This window comes from Pristis pectinata, chromosome 6 (genome assembly GCF_009764475.1).
Source record: "Pristis pectinata isolate sPriPec2 chromosome 6, sPriPec2.1.pri, whole genome shotgun sequence".
NCBI lineage: Eukaryota > Metazoa > Chordata > Chondrichthyes > Rhinopristiformes > Pristidae > Pristis > Pristis pectinata.
Window position 1 is genome coordinate 10,227,367 of NC_067410.1, and position 14,205 is coordinate 10,241,571.

Below are 14,205 nucleotides of genomic sequence, written 5' to 3' on the forward strand. Positions count from 1 at the left end.
CAGTAACGGCTACATTTGCAAATGCACTTTCTTGATTCCTGTCATTTGTGGTGACTACAGAAAGCATATGGCACCTTAGAAGGCAACTTACCATGGAAACACCATTCCTATAATGGTCCTTTCTGAAAATGCACCCAATAAAAGTTGTATTGTACTCTGGTATCAAAAATTCCACTCTTTATACAAGATTCAAAGCTTTTTCAAGTTCACCCCAAAAAGGCACAATACAAGGCAAAAAATAGTAGACGTTTAAAGTGCTTACCTGAATCATCTTACCCTGAAAAAGACAATAACGTCAACCCACAGCAGCAGAAATTGGGTTAACGTGTCATTTTTAAAAGACGGCTTTTTACCTCATGAAAAAAGTCTCCGGTGATTTACAGATTTAAAAATTCTCACTGTGGCTTTATGAAATGAATTGTGTACAAATGCATCCAATTGGATGGCAATTAAATATTTAACACCAGTACAATAATCTGCACTAACTGTAACAACTGTCAAGTGTGTAGAGTGATATTTCATTTTTATGCTGTCTATTCAACTGAATGTATGGCATTTTTTTCAGCAATAGTTTTAGATGCCAGAGGCTTGTCTCTTCTATATTATTAAGTATAATTCTTGATAATAATAGTGCTCTATAGCCATTCACTTTCATTCAGTTTTGAATTTATGCAGAAATTCTCTCTATGGCATGCATTATTTGAATCAAAGAGGTACAAATGGAACTAGTCATTAACTCCAGCTGTCATTCTCCTCATGATGGAGATCTGTAATTTGTCACTTGGGGAATCATAGCTGCAAGTGTACAATCTTGGTGCAAGATGCTTAAGGGTCAGCTATTCACAATTGAGTTGGAAAAGACATTTCATCACCCAGACAGTGGTGAACCTTTGGAATCCACCATCCAACAGAGATTTGGAGGTTCATTTGCTGACTATCTTCAAGACAGGAATCAATGGATTTTTATATATCAAGGGATTAGGGGGTTAGTTCAAGAAATTAGTGCTGAGGTAAAAGATTACCCCTGTTTTTACTGAATGATTGATCAGGCACAAGGAGCCAAATGACCTACTCCTGCTTCTGTTTCCTACACTGTAACAATTTTCAATTAGCCAACATTTAAAAGAAAGCATTGCGACTATTCCAAAAAATAAAAAAGTGATAATGCATCTGTCTTTACTTAAGACATATATAAAATGGTAGTGCTGCAACCTGTAAATCAAATCAAGACCATTTTCTTGTTAGAATTCACTCAAGGTGAGATCCGTAACTTCGTCATAGTCTAAGTCTACTCAGAATAAGTAAACTGACATATTCTTTCACAATGAAAACTACTTGGGAGGGGAAATAACATCAGTCAAGAACATGGATTGTGATAGAGGATTGATGCTATTGTTACCTCATTAATCTTAATCTGCTTCAGTTCTTCCTCAGCTGCTGTAAGTGGCGCTGGTCCCAAGCGGGACTGCATGTGTTTCTGGTAGCCACCTAAACAAACGTCCTCCTGTTGAGAGAAACATATCATGCTGTTCAACAGCAGCATTTTAGCAAATTGGAGCCATAACTGATATTATCAGCAGTTCAGTCCTGTGCCATCACACCAGTTTTTTTTACTACAGGAAGCAGCAATGTTGGTGGAATTACCTCTGCTCAGGGTAACAGCAATACTATTTCTTAAAGCGCAAGAGAATTTGCGGGTATACATCTTACCGTGAAGCTCTGCAAAATGTTATATTTCAAAACTCAATCACCAGGGAAATTAGCAAATATTTATTGATAGTACGAGGGTATTATTGAAGACGTTCAGAAACAAACAAGGGATGATACATTAGAAGGATGAATAAATGAGGCCACCTGGGTTGAGCCGAAAACCAAAAACAAGGACGATCACATTTTTGGGAGTGTATTATAGACTTCCAACCATCCGAGGGAGATGGAAGGACAAATCTCCAGCAAGTTTTTGACAGTGCAAAAGCATTAGGATATTTCAATTAGTCTAATAATAACTGGGATGGTCAGTGTAAAAGGTATGAAGGATATTGATTTCAAGATGAACATTTTTAGTTAGTGTATAGCAATCCCAATAAAGAGGGAGGAGGGGGAGAAATTCTGTTTGTTTAGTTTTCGGGATTAAAGCTGGGAAGGTGAAAGGAGAGCATTTATGTGATGGTGATCATAATTTAGTGAGATTTAGTATAGTTATGGAAAATGACAGAGATAATAATGTCTCTGAATTAGGGTAAGGACAATTATACTAGATTGAAGTGATTCCACAAAATGGACGAGAAACATCTACTTGAAGGTAAGTCTCAGAGTAATGGACATTTAGAAAGGAGATGTAAGGGGCTCAGGATAAATATGTTCCCACAAAAAAAGAGGAGCTAGAATGCCAAATCTAGAACCTGTGAAAGAAAAGGTGCAAAGGGCAAAATAAGGCTTAACACTGTAGAAAACCTAGAAGTGCTTAGAATTTCTAGGGGTGAAACTAAAAGGGATATTTATGAAATCTAAGAGAAGACATGCAAAGGTTAATACCAAGTTAAATCAAAGGAATTGAAATGATATTTTGCAGGTACATAAAATGCAAGCTGATAACTAAGGAAATAACAGGTCCTATTTTGACTAATATAAGTTTAACGGGCTGAATGGCTACTGTGTCTTAAATGTTTCATGATTCTAAGAAGGATGTGATAAAGAAAGATAGCTGCCAATAGTGGGCTCTCAAAACTTTGGGTTGTTAGTTAAGACCCCTGGATTACTGGTTCAATTAACTTAACTCCTGAACCTCCACCTCAGGTGTTGAATTGTCAGGGAATGGTGTTTCTTCTGTCTCTAGAATTCAGGACAAGAGTGTAATTTTGGAATTCTAGCTAAGATAACAAAATGCCAGTTATCATAAATACACTACTAAAAGTCAGTTGCGAAGAATATGTCGGTGGGATACTCACAATATATTTCAACATCTGCATTTCAATAAAATAAACAGTTCCTCTCTCACTGTTTTTGAGCAAATTTCATTTATTAAAAGTGAACTAATGTTGTACCTTCATTGTTCCAAACAATTCATCCTTAATGTGTCCTCCGCCAAACTCTTTTTTCACAGTGGCCCTAGTTGCTGCGTATAACATCTTTTGTCTGACCTATGTAAAATACAACAAGATTAGAGCATGCACATAAACTGGAAAAGGAGAGAGAGTGAAAGCCTGGGATTAAAATGGAGTTTCAATACTCAGTTTCAGAGAGACATTATTAAAGTAATAATATAGGCAACATATGGATTGGCTATGATAGATTGGGCAATTATACTATGAGGTTTGTTAATGGATAAACAATTCATAGTTCTCAGAGAATGCACCTTCCATTGAGATATAAAAACTCCATATGAATAGTTAGCCACCAAACAATCTCATAAGAGGCTAATGCTTAAAGATTAATAGATGAGGGCTATAATTCTGCAAAAAAAGATTAATAAGACCGAGCACTGGGAGAGCTTTAGGAATAGCGAAAGTCGATCAAAAATTGGCAAAGATATAAAATATGAGAGTAAGCTAGTAAGAAATAGAAAAGACCGCAGGAGCTTCTACAACAATGTAAAAAGTAAGAGAGTATCAAGTCTTTAGAGGCAAAGGCAGGAGAAATTATATTGAGGAATAAGGTAATAGCTATTACATTGAACAAATATTTTTCATCTGTCTTCAAAGGACCCAGTATGTGGAATTGTCCTCCTAGAAACATACGATTAAACAGAGAAAAAAAAGTTTTCAAGTAAAAAGTGCAGCTCAGAAAGCCTGCTGAATCTGCTTGAAGAACAATTTACACTTCACAAGAGTATAGTGGACTGATAAACATGGCATGCATCAGAGACAAGCTGTTCACAGGAGCTTCATAGCATAAGCCTATGTGACAAAATCACAAAGGTAAATAGCACACATGGCAAGTTGTTAAGGAGAACATGACCAAGATAGCCAATCACATTGCTATGGCAGTGGTCAATAAAGATAAAAATCGGGAGGTGTAAACATCAATACTGTTGTGGTAGGTTGTTGTTCAAACTGCAATTGGTGGAGCCAATCTAGTTAGTCAATAAGAGAAAATATGTTTGACCTGGAATGAAGATCTGAGAAACTTTAACTATCAGCTAAATAGTAGATCTGAAAGTACATAGAATAGTACAGCACAGAAACAGGCCCTTCGACCCACAATGTCTGTACTGACCATGAAGCCAGTCCAAACTAATCCTATCTACCTGCACATAATCTATATCCCTCCATTCCCTGCCTGTTCAAGTGCTTGTCTAAATGCCTCTTAAATGTTGCTTAAATGGTCATATCTGCTTCGACCACTTGCCCTGGCAGCGCATTCCAGGCACCTACCACTCTCTGTGTAAAAGTTTGCCTAGTATATCTCCTTTAAACTTTCCCCCTCTCATCTTAAAGCTATGCCCTCTAATATTTGACATTTCCACCCTGGGAAAAAGACCCTGACTATCTACCCTGTAACGCCTCTCATAATTTTACATACTTCTATCAGGTCATGGAAGGTTGCAAACCCTAATGCAACATCCTGGTGAACCTCTTCTATGCCCTCTCCAAAGCCTCCATGTCCTTCCTGTAGTGTGGCAACCAGAACTGCACACAATATTCCAAATGTTGCCTGACCAAAGCTTTTTTACAGCTGCAATGCGACTTGCCGACATTTATACTTAACATCATGACCAATGAAGGCAAGTATGCGGTATGCCTTCTTTACCACCCTATCTCGTTGTGATGCCACTTTCAGGGAGCTATGGGCTTGCACCCCAAGATCCCTCTGTACATCAAAAGTAGAATAGTTATTTGTAATAGTGGCAAGGGCATTGTTAGTAGATGATATAGCACACAACCTCAACAAAGCAATTTAGTCAAGGGATCCTAGTCATCCACCTTGTTGCAAATAACAAAGTCAAACTCCTATAAGGAACAGAAGGTTGGAATGACTCAGTCCCAACTAATAAATGTACCAAAAATAGAGGGGAATCAATGATCGCAAGACTGAGGAACTTTAAGTAATTATTATTAAAGAAAAAGCACTGGAAATACTCAAAACCCTTGCATCTAAAGCCTTAGAAAAGATCATGGAGGAAATGGGGTTGGGTGCAAGGGCAGGTTCTCAGGATCTGATGTCTCAAGCTCATGGACTATTCCACTTTGAGGAACTGTAGTAATGAGGCTGAAGCTGTACTTGACCCTTGAGGCTGAAAAAGGTAAAATGGCAGTTGCAAAAAAATAGTGTGGGGAGAGAGTGCAAGAGACAAACAAGATTTAGAATGATCCAGCCAAATAAATAGAGGAAATGACTCAGAATGATGATTATATTCCATTTTACCACAACAATTCAATAAATCAAACAAGCCTATGACACAACTGTTGAATCATCACAGCATGAAATGTCATAGCCCCTTGATTCTCTGCCAATTCCTAGTCAGTGTGCAAATTATTCCCCTCTCTCAACTGCCCATCTAATTCCTTCTAGTAATTGCTGCCTGATTCTGTGTCCACCACCTCCACAGGCAGTGTATTCCAGACTATTCTGTGTGTTACAATGATTATCCTCATGACCCCTCTGCATCTTCTTGTCAAAATTTAAATTTACGTCCCCAGTTGTTGAACTAATGGTCAGAATTTCCTTTGATTTACTGTATCTAAACCAGCTATGATCTTATACACAATTACTAAATCTCATCTCAACTTTCTTTGCTTCAAGAAATGCAGATTTAGGTGTATAGTATTTGCATATTCACCCAGTTTACAAGCTGAGTGCAAATTTCTTTCAATGACTGAAAATAAGTTCACTTCCTGCTACAGACATTCCTGATTGCAAAATTTAATAATGTGCATATATTTGCCAGATGTGCATTAGCAGATATTCTCCCTGCCGCTTTCATCAGGTTTTGTTGCAATAACCTGTGTCAGATTAGATCTGTCCATTCATTTCATTAGGGGCCACATTTTAAGTAAGGCATGGCTGTTAATCATAAAATTATTCAAAACCAAAATATGCAAGGTGTACAATAAAAAATAAAATGATGAGAACTGCATTTGAATCTTTACCAGAATTTAAGAGTAAGTAATTTCAAGCAGAAGTCCCATACGAAGTATCAGACTGACGGTCGAGAGATTTTTTTCAAACTTCATTAGCTTGCGCACTAATCATGCCAGAAGGTGGCAGCAGATACTCAGAAAAAGGTGGATTTGAGACTTCCAATCTTGCAAGAATGTCCCTTAAAAAAACTGCAGGTGTTTTGCATTATGCTATGATATAGCCATACAAAGCATGGCAGGAAATGTGGGTTTAAAACTATGATTTTCTTTGATTTCAATTGTGAATTTCTGATTTGAAGTGGCAGACAAAGAGTTTACACCAATGTTGCAGATCATCAATGAAATACTTATAAATAGACAGTGTACAAAAAAAATGCCACATTTGTCTGGTTGATAAACTGAAATGTTCTTATGAAAATTCCAGTGAACCAAGCAAAAAATTAGATTACTAAAAATATATCACTACTGCCAAACAGATTTCTCTAATTTGACCATTTTTTTTTATATAAGTTATAACAGTTTGTACCAAATAATCACAAAGCAGTGTAGAAAGAGTATAGTGTACTTCATATGCAAACGTACAAGGTCATCTGCAAGAAATTTCCTTTTTAACTGCTTCTTGGCACTAAACAGATATAGACGCTATAACGATGAGGTTTTATTAAAGGGAAACAGATTGTACAGCATTGTGCAGTGAAGATAAGCCTTACGTTGCCTTTAGTGCCAGCAAGAGCTAAGTCAGCAGGATTTGCTTCCAGAAAAGAGAGGTCCTTTTTTAAATCTCAAGACAATCTCAGGGACACAGGCAGCTGACAAAGCAGTACATTTTTAACCTCCTGCTTTTCTCTAAGGCAAGTAAAGTTCTCTACTAGAATCATTTATAGTACAGACTGGAGAAAGTTGTCATGTTTTATGGTATTAGACTGAAAATAAATATCTATTTAATTTTAATTTTGCAACCTTCCATGACATGATTTGAACTCGAGACCAACGACTAGCTGGTTCAATACATGAACAAATGAACCATCATTATTGCATCTGCCAATTTCATGATCTGTCATGTTTACGAATGAAGAGCAGAAGATGCCAAAGGAACACAGGTTTGTCAGCTTTTGATGAACAAAGGCAAGATAAACATGTTCTGCACATTTATCTTCCACTAGGTCTGATTTGCTTAGTATTTGCAGGACATTCCAATCTTACCTCAGATTTCACACCTTTTGTTTTCATTTAGACTATTTAATCTGTACCTTGTTTTCGAGGCGCTGCATGGACAAAAACATTCTGCTACCATGCCTGAACTTTCCATACCTTGGCAGCAGTTTTAATTTTCCTTAAGTAGGCAACTCCATGGGCTCAGATTCAAGGAACATATTTAAAATACACAAGAAAAGATGGCTGAGCAACAGGACAAGCAACTCAAATATACCCATGAAAATCCTGTGCTGCTGGTTTCCACTGTTACCTGTGAATTCTGCTTGGAACATCCGACTTCGTCATATTATGGAAAAGAAAGTTAAGCACTTCAATGTGCTTTGGGAATGATTTTTCCATTTGCAATATTTTGATTTAAAATGCACATCTAATATTGAAAGTGCAGTCAGAATAAAAAGCTGCAAATCCAAACACAAAATGGTGATATTAAATAACTTAAATTGAAAACTTGGGGTGCTCAATATTTTCAGCTGGAAAAATATACTATTGTTGCTGAGAGAAACTGCTCAGAGGATTTCAGCATTGCTGTGGATGCCAATTTGATGCATTGGACACCAGTTTGTTACTTGCTGTACAGACTCCAGTCCACACTGTAATCCCGAGCTGAAACTTATTGGATTCCATTGGCTGGACACCCGCAAAACAAATGGAACAGTAATTTAAATCCAGACAAGTGGTTGGTAATGCACTGTGCAAAGTCAAATCCTTGGAGGGTCTCTAAAGTAAATGGCAGGGACCTGAGGAGCATTGACATACAGAGGGACCCTGGAGCACAAATCCCCAGCTCACTGAAAGTGGTAACACAGGTGGATAGGATAGTGAAGAAGGCATTGAGTATGCTTGTCTTCAGAGGCCAGGCGTGGAGTATAAGAATTGGAACATCATGTTGCAGCCATACAAATCATTGGTTACACTGCATTTGGAGTATTGCATACAGTTCTAGTTGCCACACTACACAGGAAGGGTCTGGTAGCAAAATAGCAGAAGAGATTCACCAGAATGTTGCCTGAAACAGAGGGCTGTAGTTATAGAGATTGTATAGGCTGGGTTTATTCTCACTGGATTGTGGGAGGCCGAGGAGTGATCTTAAAAGATGCTTATAAAATTATGAGGGGCATAAATAGGATAGATAGCTAGTCTTTGTCCTAGGGTCGAGGGAATTTAAAACTAGAGGGCACAGGTGAGAGGGGAGAAATTTAAAGGAGATCTGAGGGGTAAGCTTTTCCATACAGAAGGTGGTGGTTATCTTGAATGAACTGCCAGAGGAAGTGATAGAGGCAGATATAATTATAATGTTTAAAAGCCACTTGGACAGATAGGATTAGCGTAGATAGGCATTACGGTTGGCATGGATGAGGTGGGCTGAAGATCCTGTTTATATGCTGTACAGCTCTATGATTTTACGATAATGGAAAGGTAAATCCCACAGGTTACCTAGAAGTTTAATTAACTTTGACATTAAAAATGGTAGTGGTCCAAAGTGACGCAGATTCAAGTAACTTTACAACTAAATATGTTTTAATGGAGTGCTTGATCCCAATTACTAGAGGGGTTTTGATTTCAGTTTCAATGCTCTTGGGGAGGTACTGAGAGGAGGCCAAGTGATTCCTATTGAATTTAAGAAACCATGAACAATTCTGCTCTTTGGCCACCAAATAGATGGGAATCCTAAAGTTTCTGAGAGGCACTTAAATGGTAAAAGGACAGTGGATGGAGGAGTGGGGCCTATTAAAAAGAAAAATGGTAACTTGCATATCAATACTTAGGGTAGCATTAAGGTACTAAATGAGCACTTTACAGGCAAGAGGGTGATTCCAAGTTATACTGAAGGAGGAGATAGTTCAGATGCTGGATACATTAAAACTTGAAAGCATGGAATTATTAGAAAAGTTGGTTCAACTTAAGGTAGATAAGTCACTAGGGCCAGCTAGGATGCATTATTGGATTGTGAAGGAAGTACAGGAGGAAATCATGGGGGTGCTGATTGTAATCTTTCAATACACTTGGGATGTGGGAGTTGTGCTGAAGAACAGGAGAGTAGCGATTGTTACTCCCTAGGTTTAAAAAGGGGGGTGAGAATAAGCCTAGGAACTACAGGCAAGTCAGTTTGACCCCAGTGCTAGGAATATTGGTCTGTGGTGAGACTAAGAGTCACTTGTAAGGAAATGGATTAGTTGAGGCAAGCCAGCATGGATTTGTTAAGGCCAAATCTTGTTTAACTAAATTGATAGAATTTGTTTTAATGAGGTTACAGATAGAGTTGATGAAGGTAATGCAGTCGATGTGGTCTACACAGACTTCCAGAAGGCTTTTGATTAGGTGCCACATAACCGGCTTATCAACAAAGTGGAAGCACTTAGCACAAAAGGGACATTGATAGCATTGATACGAAGTTGGCTAAGTAACAGGCCACAGAAGACAGTGGTAACAAACAGTCTGCTGGAGGAACTCAGCGGGGAAAGCAGCATCTGCTGGGGTGGGGGGAGAGTGGGGGAGGAATTGTCGATGTTTTGGGTCAAAACACTGCATCAGGATAATGGTAAATTGATGATTTTTTTGGACTGGAGGAAGACAAATAGTGGCATTCTTCAGGGACCAGTGCTAGGGCCATTGCTTTTCCTAATCTTTATTAACGACTTAAGCTTGTGGGTGCAAGCCACAATTCCTAACTTTGCAGATGACACAAAATCTGGCAGTAATGTGAACTGAGAAGAGGACAGTGATAAATTGCAGCAAGATACAATCAAGGCTGGTGAAATGGGAAGACACATGGCAAATGAAGTTTAATGCAGAGAAATGTAAGGTGATCTATTTTGGTAGGAAGAATAGGAAAGGCAATATAGAATAAAGAGGTACAGGAAAAAAGGATTTGGGGATATAGGTGCATGTCATTTTGAGTGGCAGGACAGGTTGAGAAAGCAATCAATCATGCACACACAAGTCTTGGCTTTATCAATGAAGCATAGAGTATAAAAGCAGGGAAGTCATGCTAAATCTTTATTAGACTCTGATTCAGCTTCAGCAAGAGCAGCCTGATCACATCATTATTGGAAGGATGTGGAGGCATGGGAGAGGATCCAGAAAAGAGAATGGTTGCCGGGATGAGGGATCAAGAATAAACTGGGGAGGCTGTTGTCTGAAGGGAAGGCTGAGAAGAGATCTAATGGAAGTCAGGACAAAGTGTATAGTGGGAGACTGGTCCAGATAGTGGAGGGGTCGAGGACTAGAGACCAGAGATATTTATAAAATAAAGGGGATGAGAATTAATAGTGACACTATTTGTTTTATGGAGCATGTGATTGGAATCTGGAATGCACTGCCTGTAGATGTAGTGGTGGCAGATTCCATTGTGGCCTTCAAAAAGAAATTAGATAAATATATGGTGAGGAAAAAATTTGCAAGACAATCAGAAAAGGCTGGGGGGGGGGGGTGGACCATGCAAGTTGCTCTGCTAGAAAGCTTGCATAGACCCAATGGGTCAAATGGCCTCCTACTGTGCTGTAAACATTCTATTATATTTTGTGTCACCCAATGGCCAACTGATAAGCAATATTATGGAGCCCAGTTTGCAGTTTATTTTCTGCCTGCACACTTCAGAAATCTGACAAAATTCACACATGGAGGAAGAGGAAAGAGGGATTTCATAGCCATGACAATGACCATTTTTGCAGGACATATTTTGTGACTTAAGACAATGAAAAACAATAGAATCTTTATTCAATACTGTGCTCTGATATAAATTAGAATGACAAACTACAAGCTGAAAAAAATGATCCCTAGAGTATATTTTCTATTCGAAAATTTTACATCATTCTATCTTTAGAAGATTTTCTTTGTCAAATTTCAGTATTTCAATACAAGAGCCCAGATTTGTTTTCTCAGCAGAAAGTAGGCATTGGTGAGTGATCAGCAGCTTCCTGGTTCCATCCATCAGTGTAACCGGCAGCAAACTGATAAGCAGCTTACAATCCTTTGCTGCCATTTGTTTGATAAATGGTATTTCTCTCGTGGACTCTGCATTCCAGTTCACGCTCTATTTTTCAAAAAAGATGTGGTTATTACTTTCAAAAAACAAGTATCCGTGGGATGGAGAAACTAGAATTAATATATAGTCTTTATTAAAAAAAAGGAAATTTACTTGGAACATATGAACAAGAAAAAAAATATTTTTTGCAGCAAGAGAGTAAAGGAGTTAAATTCTTTGCCGTTTCACTTGCTGCCACTCTAGTACATCTGTACATACAAATTATTAGTGGGGGGTGGGGGGGGTGGGGAGGTGGCTGGAGGAGCCTTCAATGCAAGTGATCTATACTAGGTAGAGCATGCACCAGCCTGGCACAGTCATAGGCCATCACAAGCTCTTGTCAATACACTAATAAAGTATGGAACAAATAGTCTGAATCACTAAAATGGTACTGTAGCCCATTCTGACCACATGCAATTGCCTTGTTCCCTCTAGTCTTGTGCATTCTGGAGTCATTGTATGGGACAGTTAACTTAATACATTCATTGGGATTGAAAGTTGATGGTTTGCCTGTTACAATGGCAGCACAGCAGCTGATCTGGAGCACAATCACCATTAGGTCCAATTCTATCCCAGTGTTTTTGGACTCCCCATGCAAAGCACAGATTACATCTTCAAATTTCAAAGATTCTGGGAAGCTTGATGACCAATAAGGTATCTTTTAAGTGGAACAACGATGTTTTAGTTGAAAGCTTGAGGGTTCGTTAAACACAGGAATACAGAGTAAACCTTTTTAATTGAGACAAGTGGTAGCCTATATGTATCAGTATTCATTTACAATAAAGATAATGTACTTCCATTGGTCAAAAATACTTCCCAAGAGACACATCAGCTGCATGAAAACTGGTTTCGATTTCCTTTGTAACTAAGGTAATTGAAAATTTATGAGCTGTTATGGAATACCACCATGCTTGATATACATTTTTCATTTACATGATCAAGTTCAGAAAGCAGAAATAAGAGATAATTACATTAAAGTGTAGTAATATATTCCTGAACAGGCTCATACTCTAACACAGCAAATGGTTCAGCTTAGAAACTATGGAATAGAGCCCCTCCATAAGCTGCTTCACACTGGTGCCAGTGTAAATGTTTTCAACACATCATTTATATTTAAAAACAAATAAAATACAAGGGTAAAGCCTGAAATGAAGCTTTAAGCTTTCCTCTAAAGCCTAAGCATCCTCTTAATACTTCTAACGTTGCTGGTATTGAAAGAAAGCATGTAAAACTTACTGGGGAATAATCAGGTGACCAGGAAATAAAGAGCCATTCATAACCCTGTGCATTCTGGCTGTCAAGGCGATAAAGAATGTAGCACGGCTGCAAGTCCTCCAACAAGGGAAGGATGAAATTGTCGTAGTCTCCGTCCCATGCCTGTGATGGCTCTTTGTACATCCCCAATACTAACTGCTCTGGAAGAGAATTAATACACATTGTAAAATGCACATTTCAAGGTGATCTCTTGCTCAGTTTGTCAAGTATAAATGGCAAGGCAGGCAAACATACATTTTCCATTTTTATTAAAAATTCAAACACTATTATGTTCAAAATGTACTGTGTGCATTCATATGATCAATGTTGCACCATGATCTTAACTGACTGTTTAAAGTGGTTACAAAATAATTATTAAAATTTACAGGTATCACATACCACTTCATGGTTGCAAAATCAGGAGGGCAGCAGAAAGGAAACATGTCACTAAAGGAATGAAAATTAATCACTGCGTCCGTAATTCTGTAGCTGCTCTAGTGTACTTCTTGGTAAGCAGATGGTGACAGAGGACTAGCTGATGCTTCCCAGATGGGTCGGCTATCTACTCTTGACATAAAAAGACATGTGTAAACAAAACTGCCGCAAAATGGACCTGGGTTTGTTTGATATTGTCTCCATGTCACCTACATGAAAGTCATTTAATTTCCTGGCACATAACTGCCACAAAAATGACAAAAGATGCTAATTTATTCTTTTCTTTAGCTTGTGTTGAAGAAATTGTAGCCCTACATTCAATTAGTAACAAGTGATAATACAATTAAAAACCTTTCCTTAAGAAGCTATATTCGTCAACTCAGTAAAACTACAATAAACTCACCTTTTAAAAATAGACATTCAAAAATGGCTCTGAAAATATCTTTTTGTAGTAGTTATTTCACGTGATATTCGGATGTATGTGCTTATGCAGTATGACTGTACTCAGTGTATGCTTTGTAGTTTGAGGACTATATTAAGTGTGAAATTATTGGCCCTTTGTTATTCACTGTTCTTGGGAAATCACACTGTTCTTGGGAACAGCTAATGGCTTGCCATTATTTCACAAGGAAATAGGAGCAGGAGTAGGAGCAGCCACATGGCCCCTCAAGCCTGCCCTGCCATTCAATATAAACACTGGTCGATGTACATTGGTCTCAACTCTCTTGTATACCAGTTCCCAATGGCCCTCAATTATATGTTCTTTCAAAAATGTATCTACCTCAACCATTATACAACCAATGATCTGGCCTTGACAACACTCCAGGATAGAGAATTCCAGAGATTCATCACCCTCAGCGAAAATAAATTGTGATGCACTGATATACTCTTTGAGCTATGATAATGCAAATAACAAGGTATACTTATGCACCTTTAAGTCATAAAACATCTCAAGGTGTTTCACGGGAACATTATCAGATAAAATTTGAACATCCCCCTATGAGATGCTGGAAACATTTGGGCAGAAAGGTAGGCTTTAAGACATCAATTAGAGGCAGCACGATTTAGGAATGCAATTCCATTGCTGTTGATGGTCATTTAATGTGAAGCAATGAGAATCTGGGAAGCACAAGACTTCAGAAATGGTGGTCCACAGAGATTTTGGAGGGCTGCAGAATTGAAAGAAATTGCTGGGAT

The 14,205-nt window shown here is 38.2% G+C and overlaps 1 protein-coding gene across 2 annotated transcripts in view; it reads right to left on the reverse strand.

Moving 5' to 3' along the window:
- The window catches only part of LOC127571368 (twinfilin-2), an 86,855-nt gene that overhangs the window by 23,902 nt on the left and 48,748 nt on the right, over positions 1-14,205 (reverse strand). For both annotated transcript variants that reach the window (XM_052017681.1, XM_052017680.1), the window contains exons 3-5: positions 12,556-12,734; positions 3,045-3,140; positions 1,400-1,504 (exon numbers count right to left, since the gene is read on the reverse strand). In XM_052017681.1, coding sequence (XP_051873641.1) covers positions 1,400-1,504; positions 3,045-3,140; positions 12,556-12,734 — 380 coding nt within the window. The remainder of the gene's footprint in view (positions 1-1,399; positions 1,505-3,044; positions 3,141-12,555; positions 12,735-14,205) is intronic.